The sequence below is a fragment of the Typha angustifolia genome, chromosome 5 (assembly GCF_048772165.1).
Source record: "Typha angustifolia cultivar Huaian chromosome 5, ASM4877216v1, whole genome shotgun sequence".
Taxonomy (NCBI): domain Eukaryota; kingdom Viridiplantae; phylum Streptophyta; class Magnoliopsida; order Poales; family Typhaceae; genus Typha; species Typha angustifolia.
Window position 1 is genome coordinate 6,276,759 of NC_133243.1, and position 16,308 is coordinate 6,293,066.

Below are 16,308 nucleotides of genomic sequence, written 5' to 3' on the forward strand. Positions count from 1 at the left end.
AAAATCATCATATCGTTCAAGAATCAAAGAAAAGAATGTCTTCCTTACAATGATTGCTTCCCAGATCCCCTATCAAGTGAGGTCAGCTATATGAATCTTTTTCAAAGTCAATGTCTCACACAATGTCCATCTCTTAATTGCCTGCATGTCTCTTCTTATCTCTTACTCTTTCTTGCCAAAGTCTTTTTCGTTTTGAATAGGTCAACTCCTCGACACCAGTATATATGGTTTCTATTTGATATGTCCAAACCATTTTATTGGATTTCTATCAGTTGTTTGCTATCTTGCTTCCCATGAATATAGTCCCTTCAAATAGACTTGTAATAAAATTAGACATACCTGCATAGTAATGAATATATTACTGTAGAGGAATTACAACAGTTAATTTCACTTTTTTAGCAATTTTTTCTATTTGAAATATAAGAAGAATAACATAAAATGAGAATCTTCTCGTTTTGTTATGTTGATTGCATTCTTTTTAGGATCTCGAATATTTATTATCTATAGCAGTACTAGTAACAAGAGATGTCTTTTTTTTGGGCTCTGTTCGTTAACGGAGCCATTTGGCTTGATCACCTTTGGTTGCGAAGGTTCCGACCCATTAAGGGAATTAATGGATATCGGGTCCATGGATCGATCCGAACCACGTGCAAATAGTGCATGCTCTCACCTTGTTGTCAATGGTCAATGGTAGTTTTTCTACTCTTGTAGAGGGCAACAGGATTCACAGCAAAGCAACGCCATGCACATCCATGTTCCTCTCTCGTCCACCCGTCTTCTAACTCTCTTACCCTCTTCCTCCCTTCTCTCTTCCCCTCTCGTCGGTGGAGGAGGCAGTGGTGGTTGTTCTTGTCGTGACCAGAGGTTGCCGCCATGAAAGAAGAATATCCGTTCATGGACTCAGGCCCGCAATCTCCCCCCGGCGCCTTCATGGGAGCTCTCGTGGGCGACGAAGTTTCTAATGACCGGTTTGAACTTACCTGCTCAATGCTGTCCGAGACCTGGATGCTCTCCAATGGTCTGTGGCATAGAATGGACAGGCAAAATTTCCTCTGGTTCTACGTCTCTCGCCTCTTGGTCCAACTCGTCCTCATCGTCTCGGTTTGCCGCCTTCTCCACCTCCTTCTCCGGCCCCTCAAGCAGCCGCGAATCATCTGCGACATCATTGTAAGCCACCTTCTTATGTCCGAGGTTTTTCTAACCTCTATGGAATCTAAACATACATGAACTTCGTCAATATAAATTAAAATTTATTTCTCTAGTTATTATAGAACATAAAACTACAGAGATCTTTCTCAAAGTGCAGGCAGGTCTTCTTTTGGGACCGGCGGTGAAAATTGACACTGAGGAACTCTTCGATTTCTTCAATGGTATTAAATCGGAGCACGGCCGGTCAGTGCACGTCACGTTGGCCGCGACGGGCCTCATATTCAACCTCTTCGTCGCCGCCGTCAAGATGGACCCCACCATGATCTGGCGGTCGGGGAAAAGGCCGGTCGCCATCGGCATCGTCAGCCTCTTCTTCCCGCTCGCCATGGTCATCCTCAGCTCCTACGTCGTCATGGACCAGCTCATCTCCATCCTCAAGTACAAGGGTCGCTTCTACATCTTCATGGCGGCGTCGGTGTGCACCACCGCTTTCCCCGTCCTCGCCGATATCCTCGCGGAGCTCCGCCTCCTCAACACCGAACTCGGCCGCCTCGCCCTCTCGTCGGCCATGATCCAAGGCGTCATCGGGTGGTTCTTCGTCCTTGTCTTCACCGCCGTCAACCAGAGCCAGAACGGGTGGCTGAAGGGGATCCTCGCCCTAATCTGCTACGGCGTGATGCTCCTCTTCGTCGCCTTCGTGTTCCGGCCGTACGTGCGGTGGATCGTCCGGACCACGCCCGCCGACGGGCGCGTGTCGGAGCTCCACGTGTTCGTGATCATTATGATGGTGCTCGGGATGGCGATCGCCACCGACGCCATGGGGGCGACAATCATCGACGGGCCGATGATCCTAGGGTTGGCAATACCCGACGGGCCGCCCCTCGGGGCCGCGCTGGTGGAGCGGCTCGACTTGCTCGCGACCGAGGTGCTGCTGCCGCTGCTGTTCCTCTACGGGGGATTCATCGCGGATGTCCCAGCCGCCGCCAGCCAGGGGGGCCTGTGGATGTGGTTGCAGTTCATCATGCTGGTGGCCTATGTGAGCAAGGTGGTCGGTGCGATGGTGCCGGCCGTCTTCTACAACATCCCGGTGCAAAAAGCTTTCATGCTAGGGCTCATGATGAACTTCAGAGGCTTGATGGAGATGATCATCTTCCTCGCATTCCGAAACGGCATGGTACGTATTACTCCTATACATAATTTATAACTATATATATATATATGCATGGCATTGCACTAGAGCACCGTACTGTTAGTTTCTTAGCTATCGATCGCATGCAACCTAGACTGCAGGAATTTCTCAATTAGGAGCCGTATTTGGCATCCCATTATTTACTGCCAAATATAGATTGTGTTGTACCAGCCTATGAAGATATTTTGTACAACATGGAGGATGCTAGTTATGTAGTTAGTGGATAAGCGATATGTTGTTCATTACTCTTTTAAAATGAACATCTTCTATGTGGTGAATACATACAATAGTGCTCATGTTTGAGGAAAATCCTACAACTTATAGAATCAACCAACCCAACTATGATTGTAAACTTACTAGGGTTAATTACTTATTTACTCTCTAAAACATGTCTTACCTGTTTATATTAGATTATATATTCTCATGAAAAATAAAAGCTTACAATTTGCCTACTGAATTATTACATTTTAGATAGCTAGTATAAATGTTAAATTATGCAGTGCTACTTCTTAGGTCTAATATGGTACTGAATTATAGATCAATAAGTGAAAATGTATTTTAACCATTTGATCCAAAGCAATGCAAGTTTTTCCCATTTGCTCTCTTGGTTTGTTTCTTATGCCATGCTTGTCCCCAACAGCTACTTAACAGGGAGACGTACGCCATGCTCATCATCTCCACGGTCGGCGTGACGGCCGTCTGCGCCCCCGTCGTCGCCCACTTCTACAAGCCCCACAGCGGCTCCAACTATCCGATGGCTCGCCGCACCGTCCAGCACCGGAAATCCCAGACCGAGCTCCGCGTCCTCGCCTGCTTCTCCGATGAGGCCCCCCTCCCCGCCATCCTTGACCTTCTCGAGTGCTGCTCCTCCGTCCATTCTCGCAGCTCGCTCTGCGTCTACCCCCTCCACCTCGTCGAGCTCCACGGCCGCGCCGCCTCCACCCTCATCTCCCACCGCGACAGTAAGGGCTTGATCGACACCTCCCAGATGGACCGCATCCACAACAACTTCATCGCCTTCGAGGAGAGGAAGGAAGGCGCCGCCACCGTCATACCATTCACCTCCATCGCGCCTCGTAAATCCATGCACCATGATATTTGCTCCTTGGCCCTCGACAAGGACGCCACCTTCATCGTCATCCCCTACCCTCGCAGGGACGATACCACCAATGTCGACGCCGACGTAGGAATCCGTGCCGTCGTACCGTTAGTCCTCTCTCAGGTGAGGCCTACAAATCTTCTTCTCAGCTCATGTATGATTTGATATTAAAATTGTCAAAGCTCTGAGATACGTTGAATGTTACTTAAAATTTTATTAATCAAAAAATGAGGAAAATGTAGAATGTTATTTAAATATTAATTACTTTGCAACTAGGCAGGCTAGTAGCTCTAGTTACTAGCACATATCTAGGGTTAGAACTTAAAACTTATCATGTATGATCTGATTCGCTCTTTTTAAGTGGTCTTATAGGCTCCGTGCTCGGTCGGAATCCTCATCCACAACAGTTCGGCACCGCCGGTGACGTCGACGCCGGACCAGTGGCAGTACCTCATCGCTGTCTTCTTTTGGGGAGGGCCGGACGACCGCGAGGCCCTGTCGATCGCGTCCCGCATGGCGCAGCACCCCGGCGTCGGCGTGACCGTCGTGCGGTTCACGTCTATGGTCAACCAGTCGCGGGACGACGAGGTAGTCGGGGAGCTCAGGGCCCAGAACGCCGGCAACAACCGCGTCGTGATCAACGAGGTGATGGCGAACAACGTGGAGGAGACGGTATCGGTGATCCGAGAGGTTGGCAACGAGTACGACCTCGTGGTGGTGGGGCGGCAGCAGGGGCCGACGGCGCTGCTGTACGATGGCCTGGCCGAGTGGAACGAATCGCCGGAGCTCGGGTTGGTGGGAGACCTGCTCGCATCCCAGGACTTCCATTCATCGTTCGCGATCCTTGTGGTGCAGCAGCATGCATCCTGAAAACTAAATGGTAATTAATTAGGCCATGCAAAAATGTTCAGAAGAAATATTGCTTATCAGGATACACTAAAAGAAGCCTATTATGCTTGGTTTTATGCTTATCCTATATGCAGATAATTCCATTTATCATTTTGGAACTGGAGTCCTGGTTTTCTTTGTGTCAGATTACTTGAATGGAATTTGGAATCATCTTTATTATGTTGTCTTATTGTATATTTTAATATTAACAACATATCAGTATGTTTTTCCTAACTTTATTCTTATTATATATATATATATATATATATATATATATATATATATATATATTATAAATTATTACATAGTCTTCTAGATATTACATAAATTGTGGTATCAAACAACGAAATTTAGAGATATATAAAGAAGAAGAAAAAAACAACAACAAACAAACAACAATTGACCACCCACAAATTTAGAGATATATAAAGAAAAAACCAATCGCAGCCCTTAAGCTGCGACAGTATGTGACTATGTTCTCTATTAAAGTCCACTAATTTTCGTATATCTCTCTTAACTCACTGTTTACAACGTGGGTCATCTTAGCCATACAGACAAAATTATAAAGTACGTCATAAAGAACTCATCGCAGTCGTGCATCTCGGAGAATCAAACCTGCACGTCTTTCTCCATTTTTATTTATCATTATTTTCTTCTTCAATCTTGACATAGCCATAGGCCGTAGGCCTTCTTCCTTCTTATCTGGTCCTCCATTTCTTTCTCGCCTGCCTCGTTGGGTCATTTCGTCGAGCGATGGATAGGCGCTGGGATCGTCGCCCTCCTCCTCTTCCCCCTCCACTAGTCCGCCAGTGCCCCTCCTTCTCCGCCTCCCTCCTCGACGCCATCTACCGCTCCCTCGACGCCGACGCCGGGATGACCGACCGCGACGGCGGAGCAGCTGACCCTCCTCTCTCCCTCTCCCTTTCCCTCCCCTCCCCCTCCTACACTCCCCGCAAGAGCCACGCGGTGACCACACCCCGCACCATCTCGACCTCCTCCGACGCCTCCAGCTTCGGCTTCTCCTCCTCCGACGGCGGTGATCCATCGCGCAACGGGCTCAACCGGATCCGGGTCAGGATCCGACCCGATCCGCATCCTCCCACGCCCGTCTCCACGCCGCCGCCTGATGAAACCACCAAGAAGAAGAAGAAGGAGAAGGAGACGAAGAAGAAGACGAAGACCCGATCGATCCGCACCCGACTCTACGACCTTAAAAAGGGGCCCGCCCCCTCCTCGTCGTCCACTTCAGCGCCGCTTGCCTGCCTCCTCAAGGCTATCTTCTCCTCGGCCGGCCATCTGAAGAGGGGAAAGGCCACGACCTCGCCCGCACCGGAGCCGGCTTGCTCGTCGGCGAGGTCGTGCCTCTCATCCAAGCAGAAGCCGCCGACGCCGGCGGCAGCGAAGAGGTCCGTTAGGTTCTCCCCGGTGAACATATTGGTGGGGGAGGACTCGCGGCCTTGCGAGCAGAGGTGCCTCGACGGCGCTGATACCGATCCACCGCCATCGGCGGCGGAGAAGGAGGTGGCGTTGAGCAGCGATTCGAGCTCAGATCTATTCGAGTTAGAGAATCTAACGGCGTTCGGATGGGATGAGCTGCCTGCGCTAAAAAAAGCCGGGCTTAATTGCCTAGAAAATCGTAAAGTTGACGGCAGAAAAGAAAAAGAGACAATTTTTAGCACTTTGGTGTAGATTATTATTATTATTATTATTATTATTATTATTATTATTATTATTATTATTATTATTATTGTAAATTAAAACTTTTCACTGTTTGGTACTATAGCTATTTTATTTAAAATAATATAATTTTTGGGTTTTATAGTTTATATCACAGGAACACCCTATTCTACAATCAACCTGGAAGTATTTGCCTACCAAAAATTGAAGGCTCTAAAGATAAATAATAAAAATTATAGCGCGCTTAACCCTAAAATTATGAAATTTAATATGTGAAATTTAATTTTTTTTATTTAAAATGGTTAGTTTACATTCAAATTTTCTTAATTAATTTAATTAAAATTATTTGGTTGAAGAAATAGACGTGACGAGAGGAACTAATAAATTATTCCATCATCAATTAATAGGTTAATTGATCAGGATGCCCTCTACTTTCTCCTAAATAAACAACTCTAAATAATTTTTTTTTTGGGTAGGATGACTGGATGAGACATATTTATATGAACAATTCCAGTTGATATATAGATTGCATATCATCAAAGAAGTATGAGTTAATTTCATCAAAGAAATAATACTCTACATATCGTGAATACATATATTTTTAATTTTATTTTATTTTTAAAGTAAAACTTTAATATAATTTTCTTTCGTTGTTAGCATTCAAATTACCTTGAGTATTAAGTTAGCAGGGAAGCTAAAAGTTTTGATCATTGGGGTCAATTTCTTAAATTACTAAAAATTAATTTGAAAATATTCTCTGCCATACCAATTTAATTAAAAATATTTTATTTTATGAAGAAAAAAAAAAGTCTAGATGATCTCAACTAATAAAATTTGAAGTTGCTATGTGCATGCTTTTATCTTTCAATCCTAAAATATATTTTATTTGGAAAGAAAAGAGTATATGGAAACTAATAAATTCTTATGGGGACATAATCTAGATGTGCTTTTATTATATTCTTTTGATAAGCAGCAATTATCATCCATATTAAGAAATACAGCTGCACCATATTAGAAGATTATAATTTTATCCAATTCCTTTGTCCATTTTTGTAAACAAATTTTAATTCGGACAAATCTAAATCATAAATTACTCGTAGTTGCCAAAAGAGAAATAACCCAATTTACTACATAGCATTGGATGCAATTAAAGTTTTCTTAAAAATGATGAAAATTTCAAGTATAAATTCTTCCCCATTCCATTGTTGTTGAGTCACCCACACCATCATCCACAGACCAGAGATCAAAAGTCTACTGTGCTAATACTTTGTAAGCCTATTAACTTTGCATATTTCAATTTGTTTCTACACCTCAAAATTCAAAATTGATTTTGATTTTTTTATTTTATATTTCTTGTAGGAAATTTCTCTTATTTTGTCTGCAAAGATGAAGGCTGGCCACATATTACCTATTGCCGTTATCCTCCTTGTTCTCTCCATGGGTACTTATCTGAGTTCATTAGACTAATAATTTACTAGCTATATATATATATATATATATATAAGAATGTGTGTTTGTTAACTACAATAATCATATAATAAATAATAGAGAAAAAAAAATCCTTCTTTTATTTTATATATATCACACTACATTTTGGCTATATGACCAGTAAAGGTAATATTTTTTTAGTATTTATAGTTAGTGTCTCCCATTTGTTAAAAAATACCAACCCATATCATATTGTTTGATAGAAAGAACAGTTAGAAAATGAAAAGAAATAGAGTATTATTTGTAATATTCTTGATGGCATAGTAACCGTAATACATTTGTTTTACAATAACAGGCATGGTGGATGAGGTATCTGGGCGTGTGTTTTTCCCCCCTGAGCACACTTGTTGGAAGACCATTCAAACTGGACAGTGTCAAGCGGCGGCATGCGACGCTGCATGTCAGAAACAAACACAAGGCAATGGTGTCTGCAATGGTAGAGATTGCCGCTGCTCCTACTACTGTGATGGACCTCCAAATTAAGATTTAGATTCATTTTAAGCGGTCATTAAGTTGATCTAATAATATACATGCTGAAGCCAGAATAATATAAGATGATATTATTTGTATGCATGCTTTCTATCCTCTTTTTATGACTCTTTTCTTCCGCCATTGTAATTGAGAAAAAAGAAATATCTGAAGTCATAGTTCTTGCTTAACTTCGAGCGATCGAAGACTGGGTCAAGCCTAATTTCTATAGATGAATCGACCCTCCTCCAAACCTTCGAACATGACTCAGGTGTTCCGGATATTCCACGTAGTTAATCCACGAGATCGAATAACCTTCTCAAAACCTCCCACCCCAGCTCGCGTCCATTCGATCAAATAATAGGATTACCAATAGTTTGGCCCGCAGTCATTTGCCACTTGGCTAACATGCAGTGATGTAGGGAGTGCAATAAAGACATCTACACTACTACCACCTGCTACGTCTTGACACTGGAACGAGTTTGAAAACCTTCTCATTCCTCGTTTTCTAGAGACCCAAGAGGATAAAAAGGCATAGATGAGGTCGTCTTGGGAGAGTGAAGCAGCAAACTTGTTTCACCAAGCTTTTAACTAATCAAATGGGTTAATATTCTTGATTTCCACACTAGTCAACTAATAATTTAATTAACTAATCAAATGGGCTAGCTTAATATTCTAATGGGGAAGGAGGAGGGGGAGAAAAATGAGTCACCAACGAGGAGTGCAAATGGAGAGAGCCAGAAAAGACCATTAAAAGTGGGGAGAAATCCTAGCAGAGCTAGGGGAAAAAAATAATTCTGCAATTTTATAGTTCATATTTTAGAAACACACCCTGTAGTACAATCAACTTGATTTTCTATATGAAGAGAGATAAGTAATAGAAATGTGGAGCTCTAACTCTAAAATATCAAGTTTATCATCAAAGAAGTATGAATTAATTTCATCGACAATTTTCAAGAAATATAAATCATAGATAGGACACAAGAGAAATAAGACTCTGGATATTGTATATATATATATATATATATATATATATATATATGTATATATTATATTATTTATTCGCTGTTAGTATTCAAATTACATTGAGTATTAACAAAGGAGTGGAGCAAAAAATTTGTATCAGTGGGGCAAATTTCCCAAATTACTTATTAATTTGAAAATATAATCTGCCATACCAATTTAATTAAAAAGATGATATCTTTAGAAAAAGGAGGAACAAATCTAATGATCTCAACTAATAAAAATTTGAATTTGTTATATACATTTTTATTTTTATATCCTACAATATATTTATTTGGAAAGAAAAGAGCATATGGAAATTATCTTTAGATTTTAGTGGGGCTAATTAGTGCTATTCATATATATATTCATTAATAAATTCTTACGGTGAAATACTTCCAAATTTAATTACTTCTCTTGTCACAAAAGGAGACGAAATATTTGGCTATGTTTTATTATTATTATTATATTTGTTAAGTTGCAACTGTCATCGGTATCATATGATACAAATCCTTTGTCCATTTCTGTAAACATTTTTTTTTTAATTTGGATAACTTTAAAACATATATTTCTCCTAATGCGAGGAACTTATTATGAATCCACTGATTTCTACCGCTTTTGTTATTGTTGCCAAAAGAGAAATAACCAAATTTACTTTGTAAGATTAGTTGTAATTAGTGGACAATTAAGCCATCCTTAAAAATAATGAAAAATATTAGTATAAATTCTTCCCCATTCTATTGTCTTTGACTCCCCCACGGTATCATCTAGAGACCGGAGATCAAATCTGCTGTGCTAACTCTTTGTAAGCCTACTAGCTTTTGCATCTTTAGATTTATTTCTACACCTCAAAGTTCTAAATTAACCTTATTTTTTCTCATATTTCTTGAAGGAAGTTTCTCTTATTTTTGTTGCAAAGATGAAGGCTGGCTACGTACCTGTTGTTCTCCTCGTCCTTCTTGTTCTTGCCTCCACTGGTACTTCTAAACCGAGTAGTCCATGGTCTATTACTACCTTATATCTTGCTACAAACTTTGTATACTTAAAGAACAAAAATTACAATCAAACGACAGTAATCATCTTTAGGAATGGACTTTGTTGAAATATTTAGTGAGGTTTTCTACGCCAAATGCATCGATACATTGGTGTACTTATATACTAACTAACATGCAGAAGGTATAAACTCAGAAAGTATATATGAACTACAAAGGCAAACGTATATATTTTGTTTAACTATGATGTTGCTCATTGTTATTATTGTTTGCTTATAATATTAGGGTTGGTGATGGAGACTTCCGGCCTTGTGATAGCCCCCCCTGAGAACGTTTGTCATAAGAACGTTAATATTGGCAAGTGTGCAAAGGAGACATGCAACTCGGAGTGCTCCAAGAAGACTCATGGTGAAGGTGCCTGCCTAAGTGAAACAGTTTGCCGTTGTGCCTACCTCTGCACTGGTCCTCCAAAGATTTAAGTTAATTTTAAGCAGTCATTGTGTCACCTTAATAAGAGATGCTGAGTTTGATTAGCCTACGTTATCTTGATGGTGTAGGCTAGCTATAAAATTTCTGGAGAATAAAACAAGTTCTTACTATTGTTCTTCTCTTTCCCTTTCCCACCTTATTAGCTATTATAATCCTAAATGAGTTGAGCTTGATTTGAGTATGAGTCTGATAGAGCTCACTTAAGACTAATTTTTGATCTAAATTTAGTGTTGGAGCTTAGTAAAATTCAACCCTGAGTCCAATTTTAGTTTAATTAAAATTCGACCTGAGCTCGAGCTTATTATTATGAAATTTGATTCAAGCCTAATTTGAGCTTTAATCAAAATAGTAGACTCAAGCTTAATATAAGCTTAAATTGGTTAAATTTTAAAATTCAAGGCTTCACCTTAGTTAAGTTATATATATAATTTTGAGCTCAAGTCGAACCTGATTTAAATTAAGCACAGAATGTGAGTTACTTAAGATTATTTTGTCAGCCTTACATATTTACTTTAGCCCAGCCATAGCCATAGGTGGTAATCTTTGACCCGACCCGATAACCCAATATGAATCAATTAGATTCAGGTCATCTAACTTGATTATTAAACGAGTTACGTTTATATTTATTATTTTTATAATTTATATAAATTTAATATTTTGTGTCATCTAATAATTTATTTATAATCCGTGTAATATGTTTATTTAGAAATTTTAACCCGTTTACCCTACCCGAAACCGGCTAATCCTACCCGATTGCCATCCTGTTAGACCGTGACACTTCTATTTCCCGCCATTGGGCAGTTGATCCCTGCGGCCTTCCCCTTCCTAAATTTGTGGTTAGGGTTTTCGAAGATTCGTATCTAGGGGTTTCTTCGCTCCGAGTCTCCGACGGACCGCGGCAATGTCGAATGGTTATTGGAGCTCAAGCTCAGAACCCTCGGACAATTTTACAAGTGGTAATTCCTACCTCTCTCTCTCTCTATCTGTGCCCGCATTTCTTCTCGCTTTCCGCCATTAGGATTAATGTTAGCGCCCGATTACTTTTCCTTTACTTTATGCGAGTTTGGAGAATTGGAAGTGAGTTTTAAATCATGCAGTTTATTGGGGGAAGTTGGGATTTTGGAGAAAGAGGATGGCTTTGTAGAATTGGAGAATGGGAATTGTTGGCGTTATGGGTCAAAATTTCTATTTCATTCAAGGAGACTATCTGAAATAGGTAAAGATTATACCTGATGGAAAGGAGAATGTACTTTGATAAAATTTTTATTTCACTGAATGACTCTCTTCTGTCTATGGAAAGGTGATCCATTTTAGTAGAAATAAAATGAGTTGCGCCATTCATTTATTAATCAGACGAAGCTGAATTAAAAAGATTAAAGTTATTTGTGAAGAGGAAAGTACACTGTCAGGCTAGGCTTCAGATCTGGGTTTCTAGCTCATGGTTATGTTAAGAATCGTTAGATGTATAGAAAATTATCTTTTGACATTCTGATTTAGATAACTCAGCTTCGTAACAGCAGCAAAGATACCATGGTTGAAACATTTTGGCCCAGATTGAGGGCCTTTTGATAAATGGTCAAGTGCAAGGTAGGTGGATTAAGAACTAGCAATGAACAAAATAAATAGAGCTCTTTGAGTAATGCTGGCCTATCCAACTACAATAAGAGCATTGCATATATTTCTGAACTTTCCAGATGCATGTCATTTTCCATATTGATATTAATATAATCTATGAGCAAAGAAAAATGTAAGCTTTGCCTCGTTTGTTTTTGTTCCAAAAGGTCATACAAGGCAGAGATACTTTTTTCTGGTACCATTAAGTATGGTGTATTGTTACTGTTTGGTGTCTTCTCTGGCAAAAGTTTCTTCTTTACTCTTATTTTTCTGAAGCTAGTGCTGGATTTAGAGGTGGGATCCTGCATATATTAAGATGAAAATTATGCTCTTCAGCTGCAAAAGTATTCTTAATTCAAGTAGGCTTATATCAGTGTATCTTAAAAGGCAATTGCAGGTGGCGGGCGGTCATCCCATCGCCTAGCACCTAGACGGAAGGCGGGTGTCAAGGCGATCTAATATTTTTAATATTCATAAATATAAGCTTTATATTTATGAATCTAGTAATCTTATGTTTGGTCAGGTTGGGAACCTTAATGTACCAAAGAAGAGAACTATAATAGTTGCTCCAAAAGAAAAAGATTGCTCAACAATTTGGGAATTTGAAGTATAATTGTTACCGGAATATCTTCAAGTTATGGTTAATTCTTCACAAAAGAAGCTTCCTCTATTACAGGTCCTAAATATTTCTAGATATATAATCCTAGGATACCTCAAAATTCTCCTTGGCACTAAAAGAATACACAACTTGTCCTTAATTTCTTCCATTTTTAGAGCAATTTCTAGTAATAACTGCCTAGTGAGTTGCATTTAATTTTATTTATTTGCATGTTCTAATATATTTTAAACTTCTCTGATCACCAAATACAATTTGTCCCATGGTTAAAGTTACTCTGTAGGATGTATTGATTGTATTCATCATCAACATGAGCAAAACGTGAACAAAAGTAGGTCAAAAGTTTGAGGTTGTTTATTTCAGAAGGAGGTTAGAGTTCATGTACATTTGGAGCTCTCAAAATTTATGAGCAATTGATTTTAATTAAATCCAACTTGAATTAAGTCATTTATGAAATCTTATTAGGAGAAAAGAAGGGAAGCTTTTTATTAGCTTTACCTTAAATTAGATCTAAATCTTTCAATAAGAAGCAACTTATAGCCCTAAATCTAGATGGAATTGTAGATGGGCCAATTAAGTCATCAAGCCCATTTTGGATACAGGTAGAAGACGATTGCTTTGTTTGATGATGCACCTGTCAATTCCTTGCTGGTTAACCATGTTAAATGATGTTACTCCAAATTCAACCCATTTATTAGTTGCAAGAGTTGTTGAGTTCCTTTTTCTGAGGTGCTGAATTGGACTCGTAGCTTCAATATGAGATAAGGAATGTAGTTTTCATCATGTCATTGTTTTGCACTTCATAATCAAAAGATTTTTGGCATCTAAGTTTGATTAGATGAACCTTTCTTTGTGCTCTCTATCACTAAAACTAGCATAGAGTTGTACTCACGAAACTTTCATGAATTGTATATTAGAATGTATTTATGCCACGTTTGAAGACTATTTAATTATTTATGTATCTGATCCCAGGGATGAATCAATCATACCTGTTTCTTTCTGAGAACAGATGTAGTATGAGGTGCATAACCTGCCACATCAGTTGTTTAGATAAGGAAGTATAGTAGTCTTGGAGGAGTGGTCAATGCTGACAATTGTCATGAATTTTGATAGCACACTAACAATTGTGAGTCAATTGACTTTAGAATTTTAATGGCAACTCCCTCTATTATTTTCTTTTCTTTAATCAATAATTTAGCATCAATATCTTAGGAATTTCAACATCATAACTGGAAATAACAACGCTTTGTCTGGCTTGTGGCACTAAGTAAAGATGCAGTTGAACCTGAACTATCTAATGGTGGCCCAGTAAAGCAGTTTGCTATCATCTGATGTTGTTCCATTAATGACAAAGGTGGTCAAGAAATGGACTTCTAATGAAACTAACCATCAACCAGCAGTGTCATCATCATTTGATTGCTAAATTTGCAAAAATTACCAATCAGTTATCGATGGCAAAACTTATTACTATCTACTATAGTTTTCAAATAATTTATCAAAGATTATATTTAAGTGTCACATCAGCAAATGAGTGTGTAGGTAAATCGTCGATTGGGAAAATGATTTATTTGGTGATATATAGATTTAAGGATAATTTCTTTCAGCAGAAGCATTTTAATGTCCTAAAGAAGTAATCCTAAATTAATAGTAAGTTCCTGAGGGAAAGAGCCACTTTATGAATTCATTTTGTTAGAGCAATTTACTTAATGAAATTTATGTGGCTGCTTATGTTGCAAAAGTTGTAGTACCGGTAAATAGTTTGAAAACTATGTTAGAATGGTAACATTCTTATTCTTGTTTCAGAAACTGCAGTGGCTGTCCAAGAAGTGCCTATCAGGGGGAGCTCCCTTCTTCACAATTGCAAAAAATGAGCAGAGAATTAGGTTTTGATGGATACAGTGCAAGGAAAGGGAGAGGAACACTAGGAGGAAGTGACTTTTCATTTGGGACCACTTGTGTAAACTCCCAGAATGGTTGGTCCCTCCTTCAAATTCCATGGAAGGCAAGCAACATGGCTCGACTAAATGCCTAGGCTTTCCTTTGCACTGCTCTGTATTGGTGGGTCTCTCTTAAAAGGAACCAAGAAATCACCTCTTCTCCACATAGTTCCTACTTTTGGTTTCTTTACCAGATAAAGAAAACATGGAGAGATTCGTGCATAAGTGCAATCCTTTTTTTTTTTTTCTGAAGGGTCAATCCTTATCATGCATTCTCAATAGCAAAATTGGTGTTCCATATCAACCCCATCATTAAAGGGTTCTATGTAAGGAAAATGTTTCGGATTCTTTTGTAGTGCCCTCATAGATGTTACTCCTGTATAAAATGTCCTACCTGGATTCAAATTATAATCACTATGTTTCCACGTACTGCCTTTTATCTTTTGAGCTCAGTTACTAAGGATATCCTACTCATCGGTAGCACTATTCTTCTTGCAGAGGAAGATAAAGAAAAGGAAAGAAGAAGAAGGAAGATCACAACGAATCTATCGGGTTCAGAGGTTTTTTAACTCCTTCACTCATGCTTGGAAAACTGAAATTGTACTGTACGATTATGGTGAAGGTGTTGGTAGCGATGCATGATGGCTGAGAAGTTGCCAAAGAAGGAAGGGGACCAGATGTAAGGAAGTGAAGTTAATGGTGGGCAGCATTGGCATTGTTCATGTGAATAGCTTTTGCTGGGCTTCACCTACCCGAGAGTTAAGGTGTGGTAATGAGCAACCCAACTTTGAGACCGAGGTCATGAGACGTGGAAATATAATTATCCTCTCAGCTCCTGCACTGCTGGCATCTCCAACGCTCTCCATTAATCATGCTCATGGGTAGATCGAACCAAGCTTGCAAATGTTAACAGTAAAAACTAAGATAATTATATATATATATATATATATATATATATTTAAAAAAATACCATATAATTTATGTGTGTTTTTTTTTATATAAAAATAAGACGTATGTAGTTTTAAGAGCTTAATCTTATAATTACTAAAACCTTATAAGGTCTTTTTATGTATTTATTGTTGACTTTATTTGTCGACCCCTCTGTCTAATTTTGTCTTTGAGTTTGGTTTAATTTTAACGTATTAAATCGTCCTTAAAAAAGATAACACCTTTCGGGATTTAACTGAAATCGCACTTCCATTTGCCTCTTGCACTACAATCTGAGGAGGGAGCAGATGGTATGCAGCCCTTGCGACAGGAACTAGCTACATTCAAGTACATGTCTGCCGCGGATTGGCCCCGAGTTCCTGCGTCCGAGGTTGTAGGCGATCAGCAGCACCTAAAGATAACCATGCATACATAGCCCACCACTTGCTTTGACCCCTCTAAAAATTAAAGCCACTCTTTGGGTGGTATGGGCTAAAAGTCTGCGACCATGATGAGATAATTTAACTTGTGGATCAAGGACACTTTTTATTTATTGTTTATAGAAAAAAAAGGATACTTGTTGACACAATGAACATCCTGAGAATATCTTTAAAAAATAATTTACTAAAAACTATTTGATTTATTGTTTGTGCATCTCATGAACTATTGCTGCTCTAAACTATTTCTATTACTTTTTATTTTGTTTTCGATCTATAAGTTATCAGCTGACTCACATTGCTAGAGTTTTTACATTAATATTCATATATTTTAGA

General features: G+C 39.2%; 1 protein-coding gene and 1 long non-coding RNA gene across 2 annotated transcripts; both read left to right on the top strand.

Moving 5' to 3' along the window:
• Positions 1-57: 57 nt before the first annotated feature.
• LOC140760257 (cation/H(+) antiporter 15-like) lies at positions 58-4,464 on the top strand. The gene is made up of 4 exons (XM_073097134.1): positions 58-1,167; positions 1,307-2,323; positions 2,979-3,560; positions 3,810-4,464. The coding sequence occupies exons 1-4, from the start codon at positions 874-876 to the stop codon at positions 4,305-4,307; spliced, it is 2,391 nt and encodes a 796-aa protein (XP_072953235.1). The 5' UTR covers positions 58-873; the 3' UTR covers positions 4,308-4,464.
• Positions 4,465-11,271: 6,807 nt separating this feature from the next.
• Positions 11,272-15,462, top strand: LOC140760540 (uncharacterized). The gene is made up of 3 exons (XR_012104406.1): positions 11,272-11,397; positions 14,475-14,729; positions 15,107-15,462. It is a non-coding gene; the product is annotated as an uncharacterized lncRNA (long non-coding RNA).
• The last annotated feature ends 846 nt before the right edge of the window (positions 15,463-16,308 follow it).